General features: G+C 48.6%; 1 protein-coding gene across 3 annotated transcripts; it reads right to left on the bottom strand.

Annotated features, from left to right (window-relative positions):
* Positions 1-884: 884 nt before the first annotated feature.
* IL10RB (interleukin 10 receptor subunit beta) lies at positions 885-23,233 on the bottom strand. 3 transcript variants are annotated; one of them, XM_068546986.1, is made up of 7 exons: positions 23,074-23,233; positions 21,682-21,805; positions 18,351-18,508; positions 16,936-17,102; positions 13,043-13,190; positions 8,479-8,636; positions 885-1,754 (listed from the first exon to the last, which is right to left on the bottom strand). In XM_068546986.1, the coding sequence occupies exons 1-7, from the start codon at positions 23,120-23,122 to the stop codon at positions 1,473-1,475; spliced, it is 1,086 nt and encodes a 361-aa protein (XP_068403087.1). In that variant the 5' UTR covers positions 23,123-23,233; the 3' UTR covers positions 885-1,472. The 3 variants fall into 3 exon arrangements, with proteins under 3 accessions (XP_068403087.1, XP_068403088.1, XP_068403089.1); XM_068546987.1 differs by having other exon boundaries at positions 16,936-17,036; XM_068546988.1 differs by lacking the exons at positions 885-1,754; positions 8,479-8,636 and adding an exon at positions 10,669-10,730.
* Between the last annotated feature and the right edge of the window lie 705 nt (positions 23,234-23,938).

Genomic DNA, 23,938 nt, shown 5'->3' with positions numbered 1-23,938 from the left:
CTATAGTCCAGCAGCAAGGGGGCTGGAAATGAGCAGGTGGCATTTTGAGCCCCTTCACACTTGCCAAGATGGAGATTCCTCAAACATATGAAGAGGGGTTTAGGCAGGGACTGGATGAATAACGGGGCATCTCCTTTCCTTCTCTCCCAAGTCAGGTGCATCTACATGTGTACAACTTGACAGCCCTCCTGTCACGCCTCCTTCAGGGAGGAAGAGCTGAACTGGGGAAGAGAATTAATTTCTCCCTTGTCGTAAGACTAGCCCCAGATTAGAATCAGGGGCACTAAGAACCCCAAACATGGTGATCTGTCCCTCACATTATTGAAAGAAATTTAAAAATACTGAACGGGTCAACAAACTTCTGATCTCTTCCCCCATGTAGTCTCTTTTAAAAAATGTCAAATTATTTCAAATAGTGGTTTTCCTATTCTGGGGACTTTTGATGGATCTGCTTTATTTGTCTGCTAGGACATTTGTTGCTGACCGAGGTTTGTGAAGTCAGTCATACCCATGAGATTATGTAGCTGGTAAGGCCAGCTACCGTTTATTGAGTGACTACTATGTGCTGGCACTGGGGTGGGCATTTTTCACTAAGTGTCACTAATCCTTACATCCCCAGGTACAGATGAGGAAACTGAGAGGTTACAGGCTAGTAAGTGTCCGAGGTAGAATTCAAAGCCCAGGGCCTTCTATTCTCTGAAGCTTCCCAGATGCTGTCGGGCCCCTGCTCCTGGCACAGTCCCTGGTTGACAGCAGGCAGGGACTGAGGAACATCCGCTGAATCAATGAACATTAAAGATGGCACACGAGAGCCTGGTTGAATCTGACAGTCACACAGATGTAGTGTCATTAAACGAACGCACACGGATTAAACAGAGAATAAGACTTTAATTGAGCACCAGCACTATATATATAAAATGTGTCCGCATAGAAAAATAAATCCAGTCAAAGTGTCCCTGAGAATCCACAGAGTCTGCGCTCTGTACATGTACAGTGTTTGCTGACGGTTACTTTTGAGTCGAGGCCATTTTTCACATCAGTCTATCGGCACTCCGGTCAGGTTTTACAGCATCTTGGTTTCACTCTGGTCAGGTTTTACAGCAAATGTTTTACAGCATTTTAAATATTTTTTGTTTCTCACCATTTAAAACTTGTTTTTCGTTTTGTTTGTTGGGCCGTGTGGCTTGTGGGATCTTAGTTCCCCGATCAGGGATTGAACCCAGGCCCCAGCAGTGAGAGCGCCGAATCCTAACTACTGGACCGCCAGGGAATTCCCTGGAACTTTTTTTATATGAGTGAGCACATGAGGCTGAAGATCATACCTTCAGTGGCTGTTTTTTCAAATCATTAAGGCCTTTATAAGGTGGCTAGTTCCCAAGATGGAGTATTTGTGCCAAGTGAGCCTTTCAAATCCGGCTCCTTGGCGGTGTGGACGTTGTCCCAGCGTCTGAGGTTCTCAATTTGGGGGTTACTCAGCTGGTCTCAGCCCTTGTTTGTCGGCTGCCCTGATCACCCTCAGAGGCAGGCGTGAGAAGGAGGGGGTCGCTGTGCCCGGCTGAGTGTGTTTCCTCCTCGGAGACCAGCTCAGGGGACCGCGGCCCAGACAAGGTGCTGAGGCTGCAGCCCGCCCCGAGCTTCGGCGTGTGGCTTTCGGACACTTCTGTGATGACGCTCAGCGTGTCAAAGACTTCATTCTCAACAGCCAGTGGGAAGGAGAATAAGAGAAGTGTGCTGTGATGAGGGTGGTTCAGAAACTGCCGGAGGAAAAAAAGAGTTACTTATCAAAGCTTCCCATTTCTTTTTCTGGGCTCACAGTTTTATACAGAACTCCTGGCTGGAAAACGCTGTTTTAAAAAAATGTGACAATAACAGTATGACACTTCCTCAAAAAATTAAAAATAGAATTACCATATGACCCAGCAATTCCACTTCTGGGTATACACCCATATGAACTGAAAGCAGGGTCTCAGATGTATATATATATATAGATATATATAGATATATATCTATATATCTATATCTATATATCTATATATATATATATACCCGTCTTCAGAGCAACATTATTCACAATTGACAAAGATGGAAGCGGTCCAAGGGCCCATCCATGGAGGACTGGATAAACAGAATGAGGTCTAGCCATACGATGGAATATTTTCTGCCTCAAAATGTAATGAAGTTGATACACGCTACAACGTGGATGAACCTTACGCTAGGTGAAATATGCCAGACAGAAAAGGACAAATGGTGCATGATTCCACTTATACGAGGCACCTAGACTAGGCAAATTCACAGACAGAAAGTGATGGTGGTGGCCGGGGCCGGGGGGAGAAGGGAGATGGGGGGCTTTGTTTATCGGATACAGTTTCTGTCTTGCAAGATGAAAGGAGTCCTGTGACTGGAAGGTGGTGAAGGTTGTACAACAATGTAAATGTACTTAATACCACTGAACTGGATGCTTAAAAGTGGATAAGGTGGTAAGTTTTATGTTATGTGTATTTTACCACAATTTAAAAAACGCGACAATAAACCTGCATCTCATTTGCTAAGTGATCACAGGTCCCCCTCTGAGAGTTCCTCTTGTAAACCCAGAGGGAGACTTTTAGGATGACCCGATGCTCTGGGGCTGACGCAGCCTGGGCATCCTTGCCTCTAGGAAGCAGGGATGCTGTGAGCACGGCGGGTAGATGTGTCCTGGAATAACAGTCAGTCTCCCGTGCGTCCTCAGGCTGAGTTGGGGGCCCTCTTTGGTGCTCCCCAGCAGCCTGTGTGTCCCTCTGTTTCAGCCCTCAGCTCCGTGGCGTCCAGTGTGGCGGCCACCAGCCACTTGAAACCTGGCTGGTCTGGATCTACGTGTGCTGGAGGTGTAAAACACATACCTGATTTTGAAGACTTCGTATGAAAAAGAGAATGTAAATATTTCAACAATTGGAAAAAATAACTGATTGCATGTTGAAATGATATTTGGGATATATTGGGTTGTATAAAATGTATTATTAATTTCCTCTGTTCCTTTTTACTTTAAAAATAACTGCGGCTACTAGCAAATTTAAAATCTATGTGCTTTGTTTCCATCTAGCCCATTTTACGAACGATGACTCCTCAGGGTGTGTCCCTCCCAGCAGACGGGCTAGTTACAGACAGGAACCAGAGTCTAATCATCCTTGTCACTCCAACACTTCAACCATGAAGATGCCCACGTATGTTTCCTGAAATATCTGCTGAGTGCACGTTCTCCACTTTTCATCCTTGTAGGTTCACCAAGGCTCTTAATCTTCAGGACGAGGTGCAGAAACATTCCTTAAAGTGTGGCATTTTTAACTTCTTCCCCTCAGTTGGTTCCACCTTTAAGGGATCAGTTAAGCCTTCTGAAAGTAATTTCCATACCTCAGCCCTTTAAGACGACTTAACCTAAATTCTACCCTCCCCCACCCCCATCAGCCGACAGAAGGGAAAGGGAGGGGTCAGAGGAATTTCACCCAGATCTGTTGTGCAAAGGCGGTAGCTGGGGGGAGGAGGGACCTCCCCAAATGCTCTGTTCCAGCGGAGCCACGGGAACAGACTGGAAGCTACCCTTGACTCTCCTGGGAGACAGGGGAGGAGAGAACAAAGCAAGATGTGCTAAATGTCAAGAAAGCGAATAGCAGGCTGGTGGCCGGCTCAGTGTATCCGTGGTGGGTAAACCTCCCGATGGCTTTTTCAACTAAAAGTCTCCATCCCCAGCAAATCTCCCTCAACTCAAAATTATGGTTAATGAGTTCTCTGCATTTTGAGTCAAAACTGGAGAATTTCATGATCTGAGGACCCTGATCTGCTCATGGGTTCCTGGCACTTCCTTCGCCCTCACTCCGCTGGCCCCTCTCCAGCCTCCCCCGCCCACCCATATTTCTCACTGGTCCACAGTCAAGCCTGCCAAGTCTTCTAGCCTTGGAGGCCAGAGCTCCTGCCAACTGACCCCTTAATTAAACTCGTCTCTGGCTTTGACTTGCCTGATACCACATTGTTGTCCCATCTGTCCTTTCCTGTCTGATGAGCCCCTTTGATGGTGAAGGCAGAAGCAAAAAAGCAGGTGCACAGTTTTGCTTCCTCTTGGCTCTCCATTTACAGAACACCTCCTACACAGAGCAAAGGGCCCGCCCCTCTTTGTTCTTCCTGCCGCGAATAGGGCTTCTCAGAAGCGCCCCTCTAGAAGGTGCGTGTCTCACCCTGGTGCTGCAGTCTCGCTGGCACTCTCGTTAGAAGGTTCCGGCCGCTCTGAATCTCTTGCCTACAGTCACGCGGTCCACCTTCTACCCATGTCAGGAGCTGTACTGCCCACACTTGTTCACTGGAGCTGAAACAGCTCCCAGCCAAGTCCCCGTCCGGGAACTGCCCTCCGCAGAAGGGAGCCGCCTCGCACGAGTCCTTCCCAGGGGCAGCCGGGACAATGGACCGGCCGGTCTGGGAACAAAGGCCCGACGTCAGCTACCACGACGACAACACGTTAACAGGCCCAGGAAAGCAAGAAGCGGCAAGGCCTCCCTAAGACACGCACTTCGGAGGGTGGGGAACTCACCCTGTGAAGAGTCAGGGACCTGTCACATCAGTTTTAGGGATCCCACGGAATAGGGAATGCCAGGACATCCTCTCCAAAGGAAGGGACCGTTATTGTGTCTTACCCGCCACCCCTACCAGGGAAGCACGATGCGAGGTGGGCCTCTTTGGGTTCTGGGGGGGGTGGCACGTTCCACACCAGGAATATGGCTCCTGGTGTGAGTGATACAGAAGGCCGCCGGCTCTGAGGGGACCCTGGAGCAGGAAAGGGCCCCAGAGAGGGTACGGGCTTTGGAGCAAGCCGTCCTAGCCACACCTCATGCCGGCTAATGTCGGGGTACGAAGGCCCGGCCTCATCTCCCAGTGGCATCTCAGCTGAACCCAGTGAACGTGAAGAGGCCCTGAGACCCGGCAGATCCTTGGAGGGTCTGTGGTGGGAAAAGAGGCTGAGTGGAGTTTATGGCAAATCCCAAGAGGAGAATCACTGTGTGATCACTAAAGTTCTGAGGCCAGGCTGGCCACCTGCAGCAGAGAATTATACCCTGTTTGAAAACAGCTCTGGGAGTATTGGCCATGGGGACTTGGGAGAGACAGAGCCTTGGGCCACAGGACACCAGGTGACCGTGCCACCTAGAAGTGACCCTCACGAGGCCTGCCAGACCCACCAGGTCCTGAGGTGGGGTCAGAGGGCACATGTGCAGGCGGCCCGGCCTCCCCTGCACTTACCCCTGCTGCACCAGCACATCTGTCTCTGCTCACACCATGACCGCGCCGGGGGACGGGTCCTCGTGACCAGGAGAAGCAGGAAGAGGCCAAACGTGGCTCACAGGGAGGTCAGCGTGGCACACGGGCACAAACCAAAAATGGCCCACAGCTGCACTGGAGCCCCAACTGGGGGCCCTGAATGGCAGTGGGGAGAAAGCTCCCAACAGGCAGAGCTCTGCGCCGTGCATCTGGTCATCCCCTTTGTGTGGGAAGAAAAGCGGCCCAAGATCAGGTACTCATGGAATCCGAGGCAGGGGCCGATGGCGAGGCTGGTGCTCAGGGGCCAGAGGAAGGGAGTCTGGAAAGAGGCGTGTGGATGGACTATGGGAGCAGCTGCAAGTGGGGAGGTCCCTGGACCACACATGAACTCCGAGGCCCAGAGCGGGGCCCTCTGCCAGTGGAGCAGACGCTCTGTCAGGCCTCAGCGGTGCCGGCCGGGGCCCCGCAGGACAGGGACAGCCAATCATTCCCGAGACAGGTTGTCAACTCCAGTCAGAGCGCACTGGTGCCCCTTCCAGAGTCCATGCCTCAGAATGTGACTTTATTTGGAGGTAGGTCTTTACAGAGGTAATCAAGTTAAAGGAGCTCATTAGGGTGGGCCCTGATCTGACCTGACTGGTGTATTTAAAGAAGAGGAGATTTGGACACAGATGGGAGAACGCCATGTGAAGATGAAGGCAGAGATGGGGGGATGCTTCTACAAACTAAGGAACCAAAGGTTGCCAGCAACCGCCAGCAGCCTGGGGAACGACCTGGAACGGCTTCTCCCTCACAGCCCTTGGAAGGAACTGACCCTGCAGACACCTGCATCTTGGACTTCCAGCTTCCAGGACCTTGAGACAATACGCGTCTGTGGTTTAAGCCGCCCAGCGTGTGGCACTCTGTTACGGTGGCCCGTGCTGGCTGACACAGACCTCACGTTACATCACGTCAGGCCATGGGACCCAATGACAGCAGAGGAGGCCAGGAGTGCAATACCCTGATGGTGCTGCATGCTGGGCCACCCACCCAGCGTCTGCCAGCCTGGAAGGACGACGGCCGGCCCGCTGAAGGTACGGGGGTAGGGGGGGACTGGGGAGTGGCGCCAGCTTGGAGACGGTGCCCTGTGAGGACCGCGCATTGTCCTCCAGCACCAGGCGTGCACTGAGAATCGATGACAGTATGTGATGGTGTGCCCCCAAGAAGTAGAGTACAGGGGTTCAGGGACCAAGGGGTAGAAGTAGGAGTGGCCCTGCCTGCCATCACTCCCGCTGACCCACTTGGGGAACTGGTGTCCATGCAATCTTAGGCTCTGTGAGCTCAGAGCAGGGGTCAGCAAGCTGTGGCCCACGGGCCGAATCCATGTTTCTTTGTATGGCTCAGGAGTTAAGAATGGTTTTAGAGTTGTAAGTGATGCCATTTAAGTGGCTACGTGAGTATCTACATAATGTCTCAATCTTGGTCTCAAAGCCTAAAACAGTTACTATCCCAGAGGGGGACGTTTCCACCAGGAGACACAGCAGGGATCCCATCGAACTTTAAGTTATAGCTGCCACCTCGTCGTGCCAGGATCCTTGTGCCAAGAAACTAGCCAGCAAGGAAAGGAGTCACCACATGGGTCATCAGGAGGAGACAAGGCTGCTGCTACATGATGGGGGGCACCCAGCTGGGTGATGGGGCAGCTCATGGTACTGGGACTTCCCCTACCCAATTCTGACGGCAAGTGGATAAGCACAAGCGCCCAGATCTCTGGTGTCCTGTGACCAGGGGCTCAGTCCTCGCAGAGCGGAGGGTCTGAGTCACCCCATCAGGTCAGTAGCCTATGTCAGCAGCGGCTGCTCAGGGGAGAGGGGCCTCTAGAAGGGAGAGCCGAGCAGCGGGTGTTACTTGTGCCCGTGGGACCAGCTGCAGTGATGGGGCTGGACCTTGTTCCGTTAACCTTCCTCTTGTAACCTTCCCCGGGGGAAGAGATCGACTTAGCTCCTCGAGAAGCTGCGCCCGTGGGTCCCGGTGGTTTACGGGGTGGGCTGGAGTGGGCGCTGCAATGCGCCACCCAGAGGTCCTTCAGGAAGGAGGAACTTGCCCCCCTGGCTGCTGGGAGTGGGGCTGCCTCCCCGCTGAGTGTCTCCCACAAGGTTCCCGGGGCTGAAGGAGCTGCCACATCTAGTTACACCTCCTTCCTGGGGGCGCCCACACCCAGCCCAAGGGTACTGTGGGCCCGCAGGCCCTCTAGCCTCAGCCCTGGACGTCTCTAAAGAGCCACCCCAGCTCCAGAGCCCCTGCAGGACTGGCTTCATATCCCTCATCCCATCCTGCTGCCCCCTCTCCCTCAGAGGTGTTACTCCCGAGGCTACCGCCACTAAGACTTCTGAATGCAAATCTCCATTTTAGAGCCTGTTTCCTGGGGAATGAGACCAAAGACAGGATCATTTGGGGCTGAGCCCGGCATATTTTCATTTCTAAGTGTGAGAGTATAGCCACGATGATTTCATTTCTAAGTGTGAGAGTATAGCCACGATGATTTCATTTCTAAGTGTGAGAGTATAGCCACGATGATTTCATTTCTAAGTGTGAGAGTATAGCCATGATGATTTCATTTCTAAGTGTGAGAGTATAGCCACGATGATTTCATTTCTTAAGGCCACTTCCGTCCTACAGTCTCTATCCAGGTACATCCTTTCTTCTTCCCAAACCTTTTGAAAATAGCTTTCTTGAAAAAAAAAAAAACTGCTTTCCTAAAGTCTCGGACACACATCCTATAATTTCAGTCACTCTCAGATATCCCACAACTGAGACTGCTCTTGCCCCTCCCCCCACCCTCTGCCCATGGCTGTTCGCTGGCACTCAGGGTACAGTTTTCCCTCTCTCATCTTTTCTGCTCTGAGCTCTGCTTTACCTCTTCCTGTCCCAGGACCATCACCTTTGCTCCCTGATGACTTGGGGGTCGGGGCAGGGAAGGTCGGAGAAGGAACAAGGTCCAGGTTGGAGGGCGGGATTCGGAAAACAAACCTTTACCCCCTCCCGTAGGGCTGTCCCATGAGCTCAGACTTCCCTGAAGTGGCACCAGGGATGGGACCAGCGTGCAAGGTGTGTGTCATTCTCCAGGAAGCCACGCTGAGCTGAGTTAGGCGGCCCTGACTTAGAAGGACAACTTCCGGTCAGCGTTTTCGAATCCACATCTGGCTCCATCCTACTACCTACCTCTTTCAGGTGCTGTGGAAGAGAATTCCTCGGGGGGATGGCATGCTTGGCCTTCTTGTAAACGCACCGCAGCAAGACGAAGCAGCCAATGAGCAGCAGGAGGGCGGCGCACACCGAGGCTCCCAGGACACCAGCCACGACCCAGGAGGGGGTGGTTTCTGCAGGGACAAGGGGCTGGGTCATGTTCTTGTCATGCACAGATTGGGTGACAGTGACCTTAACACTATTTTCACCATCACATCCAATGGTAACCCTTTACCGTTGGGGGCACCCACACGTTTGTCTCGGAAGGCGTGAGGAGGAAACCCAGCAGTTGTTCGAGGATCCAGCGGTTTCCAAGTCTCACCCTCTCCTGTCTTCCTCCAAGTTGGGTTTCTGGCAGGATTGCTGATACACACAAAAAGCAGCAGCCGCAAGAACTCTGATCCACCTTATCTACTCACAGGGTAGCAATCAGCTCCCCGGTGGGGATAAACCTCTTCTGCCTTGAAGCAGAAAACAGGACCCCCTGGGCCCCAGAGCCCCAGTGAAACACACATGCTACAGCGTTTTGAACTGAGAACTTCACAGATGACCCCACCTGATCCCCTGCACTCAGAGACCTCCCCAACAGCTACTGTGGTCGCCAGCAGCCTAAGGCTGAGCTCTGGGACCACCCAGCACCCCCTTGAGCTCCTCTCTGGAAAAACTCAAGACTACCAAAAGAATTCACCTTTGTTCTGCTAACTCTTGACCTACCTTTCTCAGTGCATTTTCACAAAAAGCTCGTGACTGTAAATCTTTCCTCTGTCCCTTTGGGACCTATATGTATCTCCTACAACCAAGGAGTGTCTTTCTCAAGGACCTGAAAGCCATTTCTTTGAAATGTCATCATCGGGAAGGAGCGAGCCCCCGTCTAAGAGTTCCAGTGGGACCTACCCTGGCATGGCTGGTGACACTATGATGAACCCCTGGGGGACAGTGCCTGGGTCTCCTTGGGTCTCCAACCCAGACATCTTAGCATCTTAGACAAGGACATTCCACAGGCACACCTGGTTGATGGTGACAAAATTCAAAGGATGCTTTTGTGACTCACCAAGAGGGGGAAATGGGGAAGGAGAGCAGACACTGTTTTACGCAGGCTGTGAATTGTGAGAGAATCTAATGATCAACACCCTCTATGTAAGGCTCTCTAACTTGTTTCAGTCTGTCTGATCATGCTGTCAGGTGGACTCCCTTTCTGTTCCACCCACAGGGAAATCGTGCCTTCGTTTACCTATGGGATTGATCTGTAGGCAGTGGGCTTAGATGTTAATTCCTTCCTGTCATTTACTAGCTGAGCAACTTTGGGCAAGTTACTTCACCTCTCTGGACCTTCATCTTCCATCTGTGAAAGGGGAGAAGAGCCTTTCAATGCTCTCATTGAAAACTTGTGAGGTTTAAATGAGAGAACTATGTTTAAAAAAACCTAAAATGATGTTTGACAAAAGCAGATTTTCAGTGGGTTATACTTTTCCTTTTTTAAAAAAAATTATGTATTTATTTAGTTTTGGCTGTGTTGGGTCTTCATTGCTGCGCACGGGCTTTTCTCTAGTTGCGGCGAGCAGGGGCTACTCTTCCTTGTGGTGTGCAGGCTTCTCATTGCAGTGGCTTCTCTTGCTGCGGGCATGGGCTCTAGGCACGCGGGCTTCAGTAGTTGTGGCACGTGGGCTCAGTAGTTGCGGCATGTGGGCTCAGTAGTTGTGGCACGCGGGCTCTAGAGTGCAGGCTCAGTAGTTGTGGCGCACGGGCTTAGTTGCTCCGTGGCATGTGGGATCTTCCCGGACCAGGGACCGAACCCATGTCCCCTACATTGGCAGGCAGATTCTTAACCACTGAGCCACCAGGGAAGCCCTACTTTTCCTTTTCTTTTAAAAAATGTTTGGATTTTGTCAGTTAATGGGTGATCACTTAAGAGTCACGAGATATTTGAAATAGTTCTCTTTTCGGTCAAAGTGTGTGCCTCATGCCATGTTTCATGATATAAACCTTAAGGAATATTTAAATGTATGATTTTAATAATGTCCTTATTAATAACGGTAATGACATCTAACCCATATTGCGGGCTCACTCTGTGCCTGGCGCTGTCCTGGGTGACACCCTTTGATTCCCCTCATTTTGCAGACGAGGCGGCCAAGGCACCAGGCAGTTCAGGATGCGTCCCACACCACTCGTTACGTTGGAGTTCACAGCAAGGAAGGACAGGACACAGGACAACCAGGCATGTACTCAGGCTTGGGGAAAGCAGTTGGCAGGTGTTTAGAGGAAAGAGGGATGATTCCAAGGTCAGGGATTCTAGTGATTCAAGCTGGATGGGGATTCCCAAAGCACAGAATTCTGATTCAAGCACAGATGATTCATGAAAGGAATAAAAAGATAAGCTCTTGTTATTTAACGGTGCTGTTGAGAGGCTTAGCCATGGCAGGAGGAACACAGGCAGGTCGACTCAGCCTCAGATAGAGGCGTGGCACTGGACAGGGAACTACAGAAAAAGAAAGGAGACTGACAGAGAATTCCCTCCAGAGAGACAGCAAGACTTTCCATCTTCTATATGGCTCTGCATTCCTGAGAAAATTTGCTTAATATGATTGTAGAACAGCTTTGGATGGCACTGAAAAGATCACGTGCCTGGGTGAGGTGAAAGATTCCTAGATTCAGGCAAGTAATTTGTGCATTTACAAAACGAGGGGAAAAAACCCAACAACAACAAGATTCAGGAAACTCCAGGCTGGAAAGCTTGATGTGATATCCAGAAAAAAATACAAACATTCTAGAATGGATGGTTAAGTGGCTAATTACAAATATGTAAAAAAGATACGGACAATAACAAAAAATAATAACATGAGGACACCGAGAAGAAATTAGCTCAAAGCAGCTGCCTTTCCTTTTTTGGATAGGGTTACTTGTTGGTAAATTATGGCACATTATGGGCTGGTTTTTCCCAAGCTGTTTTCCTTGGAATGCTCATCCTCAAAAAAGATGTTGAAAGATCAAATATGCTAAAAATGCTAATATATAGGGTGACTTTTCTGGGAGGGAAATGCGGTGTACCATCATTTCTAAGCACATCTGACTACTGGGCTCTTGTTTTGAGAAATATCCTATAATCACTCATGGGACACAGTTGTGACAATGCTGCACTTGGCACTGGGTGTCAATTTCAGCTGATATTTGCCAAAGTCTTTCATGGTGACTTTGTGGACAGTAAAACGAAATAGTTTACGTAATAGTCCACTATATTCAGATGGATTGGTGACCAGTAAGCAACTAGTTAAGCGGTCCAGAGGAAGGTGTATCCTAGACACACCAACAGTTTAAACAACAAACTGGTAAGGATCCTGAACCTCCAACCAGAAAATCAGTTGATGAGACAAAGCAAAACAGGGAGAGAAATATGTTCAATGACAAAAACCAACATTCACAAAGAACTTGGTAAGCTGAAATGATGAATCACTGTGATGGCAGCACTGCAATTGCCTCAGAACTGCAGTGACACAGAAGATGAAAAGTTTTGCTCTCTGGAGGGAATTCTTTATTACTTTATTACTCTCCTTTGTATTTCTGTAGCCCCCCAGATCAGCACCTTGCTTCCAGGAGGGCCTCCGTAAATGAAAATGGTCAGGAGCGGACCTGAATGTATGCATCCTTTTGTGGTCTGAGCTGGCGAAGCCTCTGGACATCTTTAAGTAACAAAAAGGCCCCAAAAGGCCTGACGTTTGTACACAGACATCTAGGCCACAAGTTTTTATCATTCTGTACGCCAATGCAATGCATCCGTACAAAATTACTCAGTGTCTAGGCCATCTGGTACCCTCCCCCTTCCTCTTTTCCTCCTTCCCCGTGTTTTTTTTTTTAAGAAACACCAAGCATGGAGGCACTCTGCTAGACACTGGGGTACACATCATATGTGGGGGACTGTGTTGAGGTCCTGAATTCACGAGCAACCCTAAAACCAGCTTGCTGAGGACAGGGAAGGGTTTTCCAAACTCTTCCCACCATGTGCCTGAAGGAACTGGAGATGTGCAGCCTCAGAAGGAAAGACTTCTGGCGGGGGGGTGTCAGGGCTCGACCTTGGCTGGGTGGGCTTGGGAGGACTGAGACTTGCTTCAGGGAGCCCAAGAGGACAGAACGAGCACACTGGAGGCGGACGCGTGGAGGGAGACCTCAGCTCCCCGGACGGAAGGACCTCCCATCAATCCCTTTGGTCTAGGAGTGAACGAGCTGCCTCAGAAGGTGGGGTCTCCTTCCCAGCATGAGGCGGTCAGTCACGGCTGAACTGGGCTGGAGTTTGAGCTGGATGATGATCTCTAAGGAGGCTTCTGGCCCTCACACTCCCGGGGAGTCTCTAAAGCTACTTAAGATGCTCAGAGGAGGGACTTCCCTGGCGGTCCAGGGGTTAGGACTCTGCACTTCCACTTGAGGGGGCGTGGGTTGGGTTCGATCCTTGGTCGGGGAACAAAGATCCCGCAAGCTGCATGGTGCCCCCGCTTCAGAAAAAAGATGCCCCAAGGAGACAGAACTGCAGACGGTGCATCTCGAGACTCACCGTCAGCGGTTGTCTGCTCACAGACAGGCTCACTCCACTCCCCAGTTTTGTTCCGATCAGGAAGAAACCCTCGAACTTGAACACAGTAAGTGGTGTGTGACTCAAGATTTCGGAGGACCTCGAAGTCATACTGACCAGTAACTGGAAACTAGTAACAGAGACAAAAATAAGAACATGCCTCAGCAGAGAAGGGACGTCATCTTTTATTTTCTCCCCCCCACTTACTGGTTATAATCTTTCCTTCAGGCTCAAAATAGGAGGATGAAGGACGCAGGCGCTCCTCCTGGTCGTCTCTGGGGCCCCGGAGACCATTCTAAGGTCGGGGTGGGCAGGGCAAGGACCGACCACGGTCCTGCCAAACCACCTCATGCCCTGAATTCTCCAGTTTAAATGACACGCAAGCCATCCCACTTCTTTTTTAAAAAAAAAATAAACCAGTTGTATGGGTTGAATTTCGCCCCTCCCAAATTCGATGTTGAAGTCCTAACCCTTAGTACCTTCGAAAGTGACTTGGTCAGATAGAGGGTCTTTACAGATGTAATCAAGGTAAATGAGGTCATTAGCGTGGGCCCCAATCCCATACGACTGGTGTCCTTACAAGGAGAAAATTTAGACACAGACGTGCACACAGAATGCCACGTAAGGATGAAGGCAGGGATTGGGGTGATGCCTTTATATACTAAGGACCCAAAGATTGCCAGCACCCACCAGAAGCTGGGCGAAAGGCCTGGAACAGATCCTTTCTCGTAGCCCTTAGAAGGAACCAATCCTGCTGGCACTTTGATCTTGGACTTCCAGCCTCTAGAACCTTGATACAACACATTTCTGTTGTTTCATCCACCCAGTTTACGGTACTTTGTTAAAGCAGCCCTGGCGAATGAACATACCAGTCATCTACAGTAAGACTCAGTGCGATTTTCTAAGTCCAGAGCGTGTTCCTGACAAGGCTGCCTGGGGGTCTCCTCTGAATTACTTCTCCATTCACGAGCCTGAGCTGCCCGCCCCCAGCAGCTCAACTCCCCTTGAGGGCACACCCCTCAGCCTAACTCTGGTGGGGGCATCCCAGACTCATCTTAGTTTAATTTAAATATATCATAATTGATGATGTATTTCTGAATTTGAGAAACGAAAATAGTTTACAGCAAAATAAAGGGAATTAAAAGAGTACATACTGCCTGTATTTCCAGCATGGTTACAATTTCCTCATAGAAGGGCCTCATGAAAAATCTGTTACGTGAATAGGAGCTGCAATAGAAAGTGAGCACAGACTCTGTTTTTACTTTAGTAATTGGTTACTTTTCTTTGGGGGCTGGGCCTGCTGACAGCTTGATTCCTTTACTGTATAAGAAGCTAAGTTCACTGAAGGCGAGGATTGGATTTTACCGATTGAAAACATGAAGAGTACAGTATAACTTCTAATCATTAAAAGCAGAAATAAAAACAAAAAACCCCTGGTTTTTATTTCCAGGAACCCAATACTTCTAAAACCTTACAATGCATTTTTTTCAAGGCTAAACTCAGAGGCTGACATGTCAGAAGCATACATGGAAGAGGGTGGCACGGAAGTGAGGGCTTTTCTAGCCTTTTTTTGCTTCTGGACAACTTCTGATTTTACCTTCTCACTTTCTCCCATCAGGAAGAAAGAATTTCTAAAAGCTTTTAATGCTCTTAGCTCGTGACCTAACATGGCACGCTCTCAGAGACACCTGCATTCTAGAAGGGAACCCTTTAATCTTATTTCTTTCAGGCTGCTGTAACAATACCAATGGCTGGGTGGTTTATCAACATTTATTTCCCACAGTTTTGGAGGCTGGGAAGTCCAAGATCAAGGCACTGGCAGATCTGGTGTCTGAGGAGGGCCTGCTTCCTGGTCCATAGCTGGGTCTTCTCAGGAGTCCTCACATGGTGGAAGGGGCAAGGGAACTCTCTGGGGCCTCCTTTATAAGGGCACTAATCCCATTCATGAGGGCTCCACCTTTATGACCTAATCACCTCCCAAAGGCTCCACGTCCTACTACCATCACATTGGGGATAAGGTTTCAAAGTATGAATTTGCAGGGGAGTGTGGGTGGGGTGGGGAGAGGGGGAAGGGAACACAAACGCTGAGTCTATAGCACCTATAAACTGGTAAAGGTGACCCTGCAGGCACAGTAAGGGAGGCACTGGGGAGCAGGCAGCCTTTCCAACACTCTGTGTGTCCCACCAAAGTCTTCCACACTGCAGGCAGGCAGAGTGAAGGCACAAATGTGTAACCATATGCCTGTCCTGAGGGCATATTCTAGGTAAGAAGCTAAAGACATAAACTGGGTTTTGAATTTCATGCCTGGGGCAGGAGGCACTCAGGCCTGGTAACTGTGGAATCTGATCCTTAATCACAGTAGGCTGCTAGCTCCAGGAGTTATCTCCAGACTTTAGCAGGCACACTTGCATTTGATAAGTGACCATAAAACTTTCTGTGTTGCTTCCTAGGTACACAAATCCTGGGGTCTTGACTATAAGCAAAATCATCTATTCTGTGAAGAAGGCAGATACCCTGCGTCAGTTAACGAAGCATTTTTAAAAACTGAAGTATAGTTGATATACAATATCTTATTGGTTTCAGGTGTGCAACATAGTGATCTGACATTTATATATGTTACAAATTGATCACAACAGAACATTTTTTGGGGGGGGAAATTAACTTGAGATTTTTGGGGGGCTACATAGTAGGTAGATATAAATTTAATTACATCATTCCTCAGACAATATACACAGGTGACCCCTTCTTCCCAAACGCTTGAGAATCAGTGATAAAATCAACATTTAATGCAGAAGAGATAACATACGCATAACTTAACTTACATAAAATATACGTAAGTTAGTTTAGGACCACAGATGGCATTCAACTCAGAAGCACTAAGTGTAAGAGTTGACCAAAGATGAATGAAAATAGCCTTAACACGTCTACACAAGGGGACGGGAACCTCACGTATTGACCATACCCATTGTTCAGGTAATGGGACAAGCTTACTTTTTTCATTATGTCATTAAATTCCTCAACAATCCTATAAAGTAGGTTATTATCCTCACTTTATTAATGAAATGGATTATATGCCCATTTTGCAGACCTGAGAAGCTGAGGTCAAGAATGTGACTAGAGTCACACAATGGCAGGGGCAACGTTCCAACAGGATCTTTCCACTCCCAGCCCATGTTGTGAAAGGCACTGTCCCTGGAAGAGGAGGAAAGCAATGGGGAAAAGTGGGGTCAGTCCAGTAAAATGTGACACCCACCATTCATCCAGGGCTGGGGCTGCCCTGGCCACAGACTTGACTATTCTGTGGTGTACTGGGGCCTCATGCCATGAAACAGTAGACATTCACTAATCACCTGACTCTGCTGACTCCAAGTTCCGCCAGCCAACAGCTGAGTCAGCTCTGCCTTCTCAGGCGACTTCCCTTTGGGGAGAGAAAGGCCTGAGCTCCTGCACCAGCACCCAGGAAGTCTGCTCTGTGCATTGCCCTTGTGGACTGGGAAGCATGACCTGACATACCGGCCATCCCCCACAATGGGAAGCTTCTGGAGCTCAAAGGACCAGGCCTGAGATCCTCTGCACCAGCGGTCCCCAACCTTTTTGGTACCAGGGACCGGTTTTGTGGAAGACAATTTTTCCAAGGACCAGGGGCGGGGAGGATGGTTTCGGGATGATTCAAGAGCATTACATTTATTGTGCACTTTATTTCTATTATTATTGCATCAGCTCCACCTCAGATCATCAGGCATTAGATCCTCGGGGTTGGGGACCCCTGCTCTGGACCATAAGGTGCTGCCACCTGGCAAAGCCTCCCTCCGACCAACACTGAGCAAAGGAGAGGGAGCTTACATCTGCAATGCATGTGATTCACCATGCTTACCTTTTCGTCAGAGCCATTTTTCCAATATTGCACATGATAAGTCCATGAGTTATAAATATTCCTCATGGTCCATGTTTCAGGTTCATTCTTAATTTTCGGGGCTAAGAAACGCATATGTAAAGAATTAGCAAGTGCTTCTACTTGGATTCTGGGAGGTCCGATAATGGCTAAGTATGAGAACAAAGCAAAATGACAATCAAAATTCACATGTTAAAAACATCAACATTTATTTTTCGTAACTGGGCAGACCAACTGGGCTACTGAAGTACTCTGCCCTGTGATACACTGCTGAGGTGACGCTGACAGACATGGCTAAGGAGGATTCTTGGATTTTGTTTCTTAAAAAAAAAAAAAAAATCTTTTAATCTTTGCCTTTATCAATCAGGTTTAGTCCATTTATGTTTACTGTGATTTGATATATTTGGAATTATTCCAACTACATTACTTTGTGTTTTCTGTAAAGACTCCTTTTCTTTTTTTTTTTTTTAAATGGCTTATTCCTCTCCTCTTTTTTTCTTTCTGTTGGGTTGAATTTTCTTTATTTCCATTGCTGGGTTGGAAGCAACAGATGGTATTTCTATTTTTAGTGTTGAACCTATATAATTAAACCACTTTCCAGCAAATACATTTTCCAACAAAGTCTGAAACTAGATCTTCCCAGACCAGGGCTTGAACCCATGTCCCCTGCATTGGCAAGCGGATTCTTAACCACTGTGCCACCAGGGAAGTCCTGGGCAATCCTTCTAATGCATCTCTCGATCTGCTCTTTGGAGGGCTGCACTTGAGTTCTGTTCATGAGATTCTTATCCTCCTTATTCTCTCAATTGCTATCTGGTGGTTTAATTAGTTTTCAATTCCTGATGTTCTAATGATGTTCATTTCATGACCTCTGGTGGGTCCCCATGACCTTCCAGCTCTAACCCGGGAATACTTTTTTCAATGCCAACCTGACCCAACCCATCTGCCATCAGCTGTATCCGTCCCTCTGTCCTTCATCCTGGGCCAGCTGGTCTTTCTGTCTCTACACCTGCCTAAAATCAGTCTTTATTCTTCTGCTGATGGTATCACATTTCTTTAAGTCATGATTCCAAACTGACTTCCTCCCCCAAAATTCAACACACAAATCCTTCTAGTTTTTCTCATTAACAGTACTGGCCCCAACTCGTTTTTACCCTCGAGGCATTAAAGTCATCAAATTTATATTTAATTATCTTATTGCTTTATGCCTATCCTGTCCTATCTCTCCCACAAACTTCTTTAAGGCCACAGCCCTCTTTATTACATTCCCTAAGCTCCTTGTGCAAGGCCATCCACTTTGTGGCACTCAAAGAATTCTTGCTAACGGGCCAACCAAGGGGGAAATAATCAAGGCAAGATGATGGCATAACAACAAAATAAAAACCGAGATGGCTTACTGTCATCCACAGGACAGAAGGTGATGTTTATCCAGTCTGAATGCTCGTCTTCAAATTGAGCCCTGACCCTCAAGGTGTGGTCACCATACTTGGAAAGACTTGAGAAATCACATTCCGTCAAGACAGTACTAGTGCATATATCTTGGAATTTCCTATAACTACAAAATCAGAAGAAATCATGAGAGTTCTAACCTCAGTCGCTCTGAGGCTGACTGGTGCTTTATTCTTCTGCTACCAAAGGACAATGGAGGATGATGAGAGAAGAATAAAGCAAATTCTTTATTGTCAATTTCAAAGAATACTATGTATCATTCATAGGAGCATTTTCCAAACTGTGCTCCATGGAACCTTAATGATCCTTGAGGTATCATAAGACATTTCAAAAATAATCCATCCCACAGTCAAACAATTTGGGGCAAAAACTGGGTGAGACATGAATAGGTGTCTGTCTTCACAACAGAACTGCTCAGAGACTTTCATATCCTAATAAAACGTGTCTTTCCAAAAAGGGGTTGAGTATTCAACATATTTGACCAAGAAAGCTGCCTTCTTTGACTATGTATTTCTGAAACTTGTGGGGCATGGTTTGTGAAATGTTGATATTCACAGATTAGCCAAAATAAGTGTATCACAATGATTTCAAATAACGTCTTGTAAATGACTATTGTTCAGTTACGCTGGAAAAATTATAAAATTCGTTGACCTCAGATCTCCAGCCCTGGCACCAACCCCTGAAGGGAGGGTGGCAGAAACATGAAGTGGAAGGAAAGAAATGTTTGAGAATACCTACCAGGTGCGTGTAACTTAACCTCACAACAGCCAAAGGAGCTATAATTAGCTGACGTAAGGAAATCCAGGCTCTGGTCTTGCAAAAAGTAAGAATTTTGTCTGACTGGCACCTTCCTGTCTTGGTGCCAAAACCAATCTGGCTACCCTAAGAGGTAACAATGAAGGTGATGGTGATAAGAATAATAACAGCCAACACTTGTCAAGCACGTAGGTGTCAGGTAGGGCACTGATTTCGCAGTATTATCTCACTGAATTTTCACAACCCCAGGAGGGCGGAACTGACATCACTCCTATTTTATAGATGAGGCACAGGCGTGGAGAGCCTAAGAAACTCGCCCATGGGACTCAGGTCTGCTTGACTTCAGAGCCCATTGCCTCAGGCACCACCCCACACTCCACTGCACTCTTAGGAGGCAGAGATAATTGGGCTTATGCTATCTTACTGTCTGCTTTTTTTACTTAATAGACCACAAACATTTCTCTAATCAATCAACTCTTCGTGGCTGCCTAACATCCCATCACTGGGGAAATCCAAGGGTCATTTCATGAAGGGGGTTTTCTCACATGTGGCCATTTCTTTCCATGCATTTAAACTAATGCATGAATTGGGTGGAACACAGAGTATTTCAAGAGTTGTTCTGCAATAATTTCCCTTTCATTAGGTCATTTTTATTGCATCTACATATATTTTTCTTCCCATCAAGTAGCTAATAGGATCTATTCCCCATATTTACATCTAATTGTTTTAGATGTTTCCATATTAAAATCACCAAGCCATCCTCTGAAGTCCCCTCCACCACCGGTCACCCCTACCCAATGTACACATACAACAAGAGTTTCTGTGCTATGCAACCGCTCAGGTTAAATTCTAATCAAACCTTTTCCAGAGCCACAGAAGGGTAATCAGATTTTTCAGGATCAAATTTCTTCCACACCCAGCACGTGTTTTGTTTTCCCCAGCACAGGCCATGCTTGGTCTGCACGTCTATGCTGAGGAGACCTGGAACCCAGGTATCCATTCCTGGTTGCTGGGAGCTCTCATCTAAAAGACAAACACCTAAAACCAAACACCTCTACTCCAATGGCAAAGAAGCAAAGAACAGAACAACAAGAAATAAACCACAGGGGAGAGGGACAGACAGAGAGGGAAGTTCATTTTCCACAGTGAAATCCCTAGAGCTATCAAGACAGAGTGGAGAAAACACAGAGACGAAATTATAAAACCAGTCAGTGCTAGAAAATACACCGCAGGAGGAAAATAAATCTCAGAATGATGCTTATTAAGTCCTTGGGGAAACTGACAAACCTGGAATATGGACTTAAAGGACTGTATTATTGGCGAAGCTACCAAATCTTGATAACTGTACCACGGCGATGTAAAAGTTTATCTTTGCTCTTATGAAGTACACAATGAAATATTAAGGGGCAAAAGCAAGAAAATGCGGCGAACCTTAAAAATTGGTGAATATCAGCTCTTTGGAAGTTCTTTGTATTATACTTGAAAGTTTGAAATGTTTTGTTACCTGGGAATTATTTCGAACTAAAAAGTTTAAAAAAAATGTAAACGAGGGTTATCTTATTCATCTTTCTCCTTCTTCTCTGACTTAGCAGGCCTTGGATATGTTTGTAAAATAAAGGCCAGGTGGGAGGAGTGTGGGAACCATGGCATCTGAGAGCCCCATTTCCTCCCTCCTCACTGAAGGAGTTGTCTGCCTTTGACAAAGTTTCTGAGTCACACCGGAAGCAGGTGTGCGGCTCACTGGCCTTTGGCCTCCTGTTGCTGTGTCTGCACCTGGCACAAAGGTGCCTCATCTGCACTCCAGCCTGTGGTGTACAGTGGCAGGCTGCCAAGGGAGGGCTGGCACAGGGAAAAACCGACAGGCCGGGCAGGTCCTGGGAGGTCAGAGCACCACTGAGGCCATCGTGGTTGGTGATACCCTTCCTTCATAAGCGTCTGCTGTCTTCAGAGGACACAGCCAACAGCCAGCAGCTGCCTTACATTCAATTTCAGAGTGACTGAGTGCCCACTATGCAAATGATCTGCACCCCCCAGCACTGGGGTGTGCAGTTTATAACCTACTGGAGGGGGTCAGTGGTAAGCAAGCAAGGGGCTTCCTGCCTGCTTTGCATACCTCAGTTTTCTTGGATAGCTTCCACTGTTGACTTCTAGCAATACTACTCTAATAACTGGAAGATGGTCACCACCGGCATTTGTCTCTTAAAAAACATTAATAGTGACAAGCCCGATATGTTTGCATTGCAGTAGGCTGCCACGGGGGCCAATGACACTCACCATCTACGTGATAAAATGTCTGTCACACCATGAACCATCACAAGAAAAAGGAAAGAGGATTTTACTTGTCTGTTTTCAGAGAACAGAGCTTCCACAAGAATTTCTGGGACGGAAAGAAGGCCAGGAGAGAGGCTCCCCCTGGGCTGTCAAGGTCACTGGGGTGACAGCAGTCAGACTCTCTCCTTGGTCCGGCCCAGTGACCAGCCCAGCCAAAGCCACCATCCTCTGCCAAGAGCACCCCAGACTTACCTTTGGTACTGAGCTGTGAAAGTCAGATTCCCCTTGGGAAAAGCAGGCGACTCCCACTGTAGAATGTTCTTGAAATTAACTGAATTCATTCTGACATTTTCAGGAGGTGGCACCATTCCTAATGCTGTAAAAATAAAGGGGAAAAAGTTGGCAACTCTCTTCCTCTAAAAGGCTGTCCAAGAAAATAACCATATCCAATACTCAGGTCTTCCCTATGGCTCCAAGTCTTCAAATGGGCATGTGGGTGAAGGAGAGACATGCTTTAGCTGTGCTCAGGAGTCTGGATTGTATTTGAAGAGAAGAAACTGCTAAGGGGAGGAGGATAGTAAGAGTGAAGTGGGGATGGCTGACGGTGACCTGGATTTGGGTGGTGGTAGAAAGGTGTGAAGGGGTGGGTAGATGGATTTTAGATATATTTCCAGAGGTATAAAATCTAGGCTTCCTGATACATTTGGTGTGAAGAAGTAGATGTTAATATCCATTCCTGGCTTAAGCACCTGATGGCCTGACTGGGGCTGGGGACAGGGAAATCAAGAGTCCCAGTTTAGAATTTGCATTAGGTTTGCGATGCTGAAGGATACGTAAGTCGGAATATCAGAGACAGCAGGGTGAATGAGCCTGGGGCACAGAATATAGATTTGGGCTAGAGACAGAAATAGTTGTTAAACTTTTTAATAGAAAATGCCAAACATACACAAAAGTACAGAGAAGAGTATATTAAACCGCCACCGGCCCATCACCCAACTAATGCCAACAGATATAAATTTGAGAGTCATGAGCCCATACCTGGTATTTAACGCTAGAGTTCTGCTGATACCCCCCAAAAGGGATAGTGTAGGGGAAGGAGAGAAGAGGGCTCGGGCATGAACTTGGCTGTATGGAGATCTGGTAGAGGGGGAGGATCCCAAATAGAAACTGGCTGGTAGGTAGGAGGGAAACCGGAGAGCAAGGTACCCTGGAAGGCCAGGGATGAGTTCATCAGAAAGGAAGGAGGGATCCATAGTGCTGTTTGAACCTGGGCTGGCAATTTAGAGCAGGACAGGAAGGGTTTCACTGGATTTAGAACTCAGAAACCATAGAGCTGCGGAGTTGAGGGGCAGAATTCAGATCTTGGGGTGCTGGGGACTTAGTGGGAGGCCCTGACGGCCCGCCCAGGCACTTAGTCACTTTGAGTGCGCCTCTGGGGTCCGCTCAGGGGTGTGTCTTTGGGGCCATCGCTGCCCGACGTCGTAGCCGGGCCTCCTGGTTCCCGAGCGCACCTCGGGTCGGGACGCAGCGCCACGGCGGGGCCGGATCCTCGCGCAGGCAGCCCGGCTTGGGAAGCGCGCTGGGCGAGTGATTGAGCCGACACTCCGGAGAATGCCCGGCGTCCCCTCCCCGCAGACCCCTCACCTGACACCAGGAGGCAGCCGCCCAGCCAGCTCCGGAGGCTCTGCGCCATGGTCGCGCATGGAGCCCGGGAGGGCGCTCGGGGGCCCGCGAGCAGCCGCCGGGCGCCGGGGTACGCACCCCTACGCCCGCTTCCGCGCCGGCGTAGGGGAGAACCGGCCCGCCCGCCCCGAGGCTGCTTCCGAGAACCGGCGGGGCGGGGCGACACGAAGCCCCGCCCCTGCCTCGGACCCCGCCCCCGCGCGTCAGTCTCGAGAGGCCGCTCTCACCGGATTGGCAGGGGCAGGTGCAGAGGTGGAAGGGCACGTTCCTCCTCCGGGTGAGTGGAAAACAGATTGTAAAACAGGTTGCAAAACTGTACGTGCCGTGTCCCCATTACATTAAATGCATGCTTTGAAAGGAGCCGCAAGTTAAATACATACACTCCAACGCCAACCCAGAGGTGATATCTGGATGGTGGTGGTTTACACCATGCAGTATTCCCCAGATTTTCTCCAGAGAACAGGCACGGCCTCTATAATGCCCATTCCCCGCAAATAAACTGATTTTAAAACACTCCATTAGCAAATCCAGTTTGAGAGGGTCTTCTTTACCGTAACTCCCCCCTCCCCCCAGGGATAAGCAACAACACAAAGCCAAGTCATTTCTTTGGCAATAATCGTTTCTCTCACAACACTGCTGAGAAAGGCCTAATTTCCTCTTTTTCAGCTTTGCAGTGGTGAGGTTGGAAAACCCAGAGCAGGGTAAGTACCAGGGGGTGTAAGACACTGCCTGACGCCTGTCGCTAGAACACCTCACATGAACTTGAACGCAGGGAGGGAGAATGTGCCTTTGGCCCCCAGAGGCCACTGCACAGAGTTGGAGGGAG

The sequence above is a fragment of the Eschrichtius robustus genome, chromosome 6, assembly GCF_028021215.1.
Source record: "Eschrichtius robustus isolate mEscRob2 chromosome 6, mEscRob2.pri, whole genome shotgun sequence".
Classification (NCBI taxonomy): Eukaryota; Metazoa; Chordata; class Mammalia; order Artiodactyla; family Eschrichtiidae; genus Eschrichtius; species Eschrichtius robustus.
The sequence above is the reverse complement of the archived record's forward strand: the minus strand, read 5'-3'. Positions and strand labels throughout refer to the sequence as shown.

Excerpts from the sequence above, each read along its gene's own strand:
- IL10RB (XM_068546986.1), bottom strand. The coding sequence starts at position 23,122 with ATGGCGCAGAGCCTCCGGAGCTGGCTGGGCGGCTGCCTCCTGGTGTCA. Across the intron at positions 13,191-16,935 it reads AAAATGGCTCTGACGAAAAG|TTTCCAGTTACTGGTCAGTA; the intron begins GTAAGCATGGTG and ends CTCTGTTACTAG. Across the intron at positions 8,637-13,042 it reads TGAGCAGACAACCGCTGACG|AAACCACCCCCTCCTGGGTC; the intron begins GTGAGTCTCGAG and ends TTGTCCCTGCAG.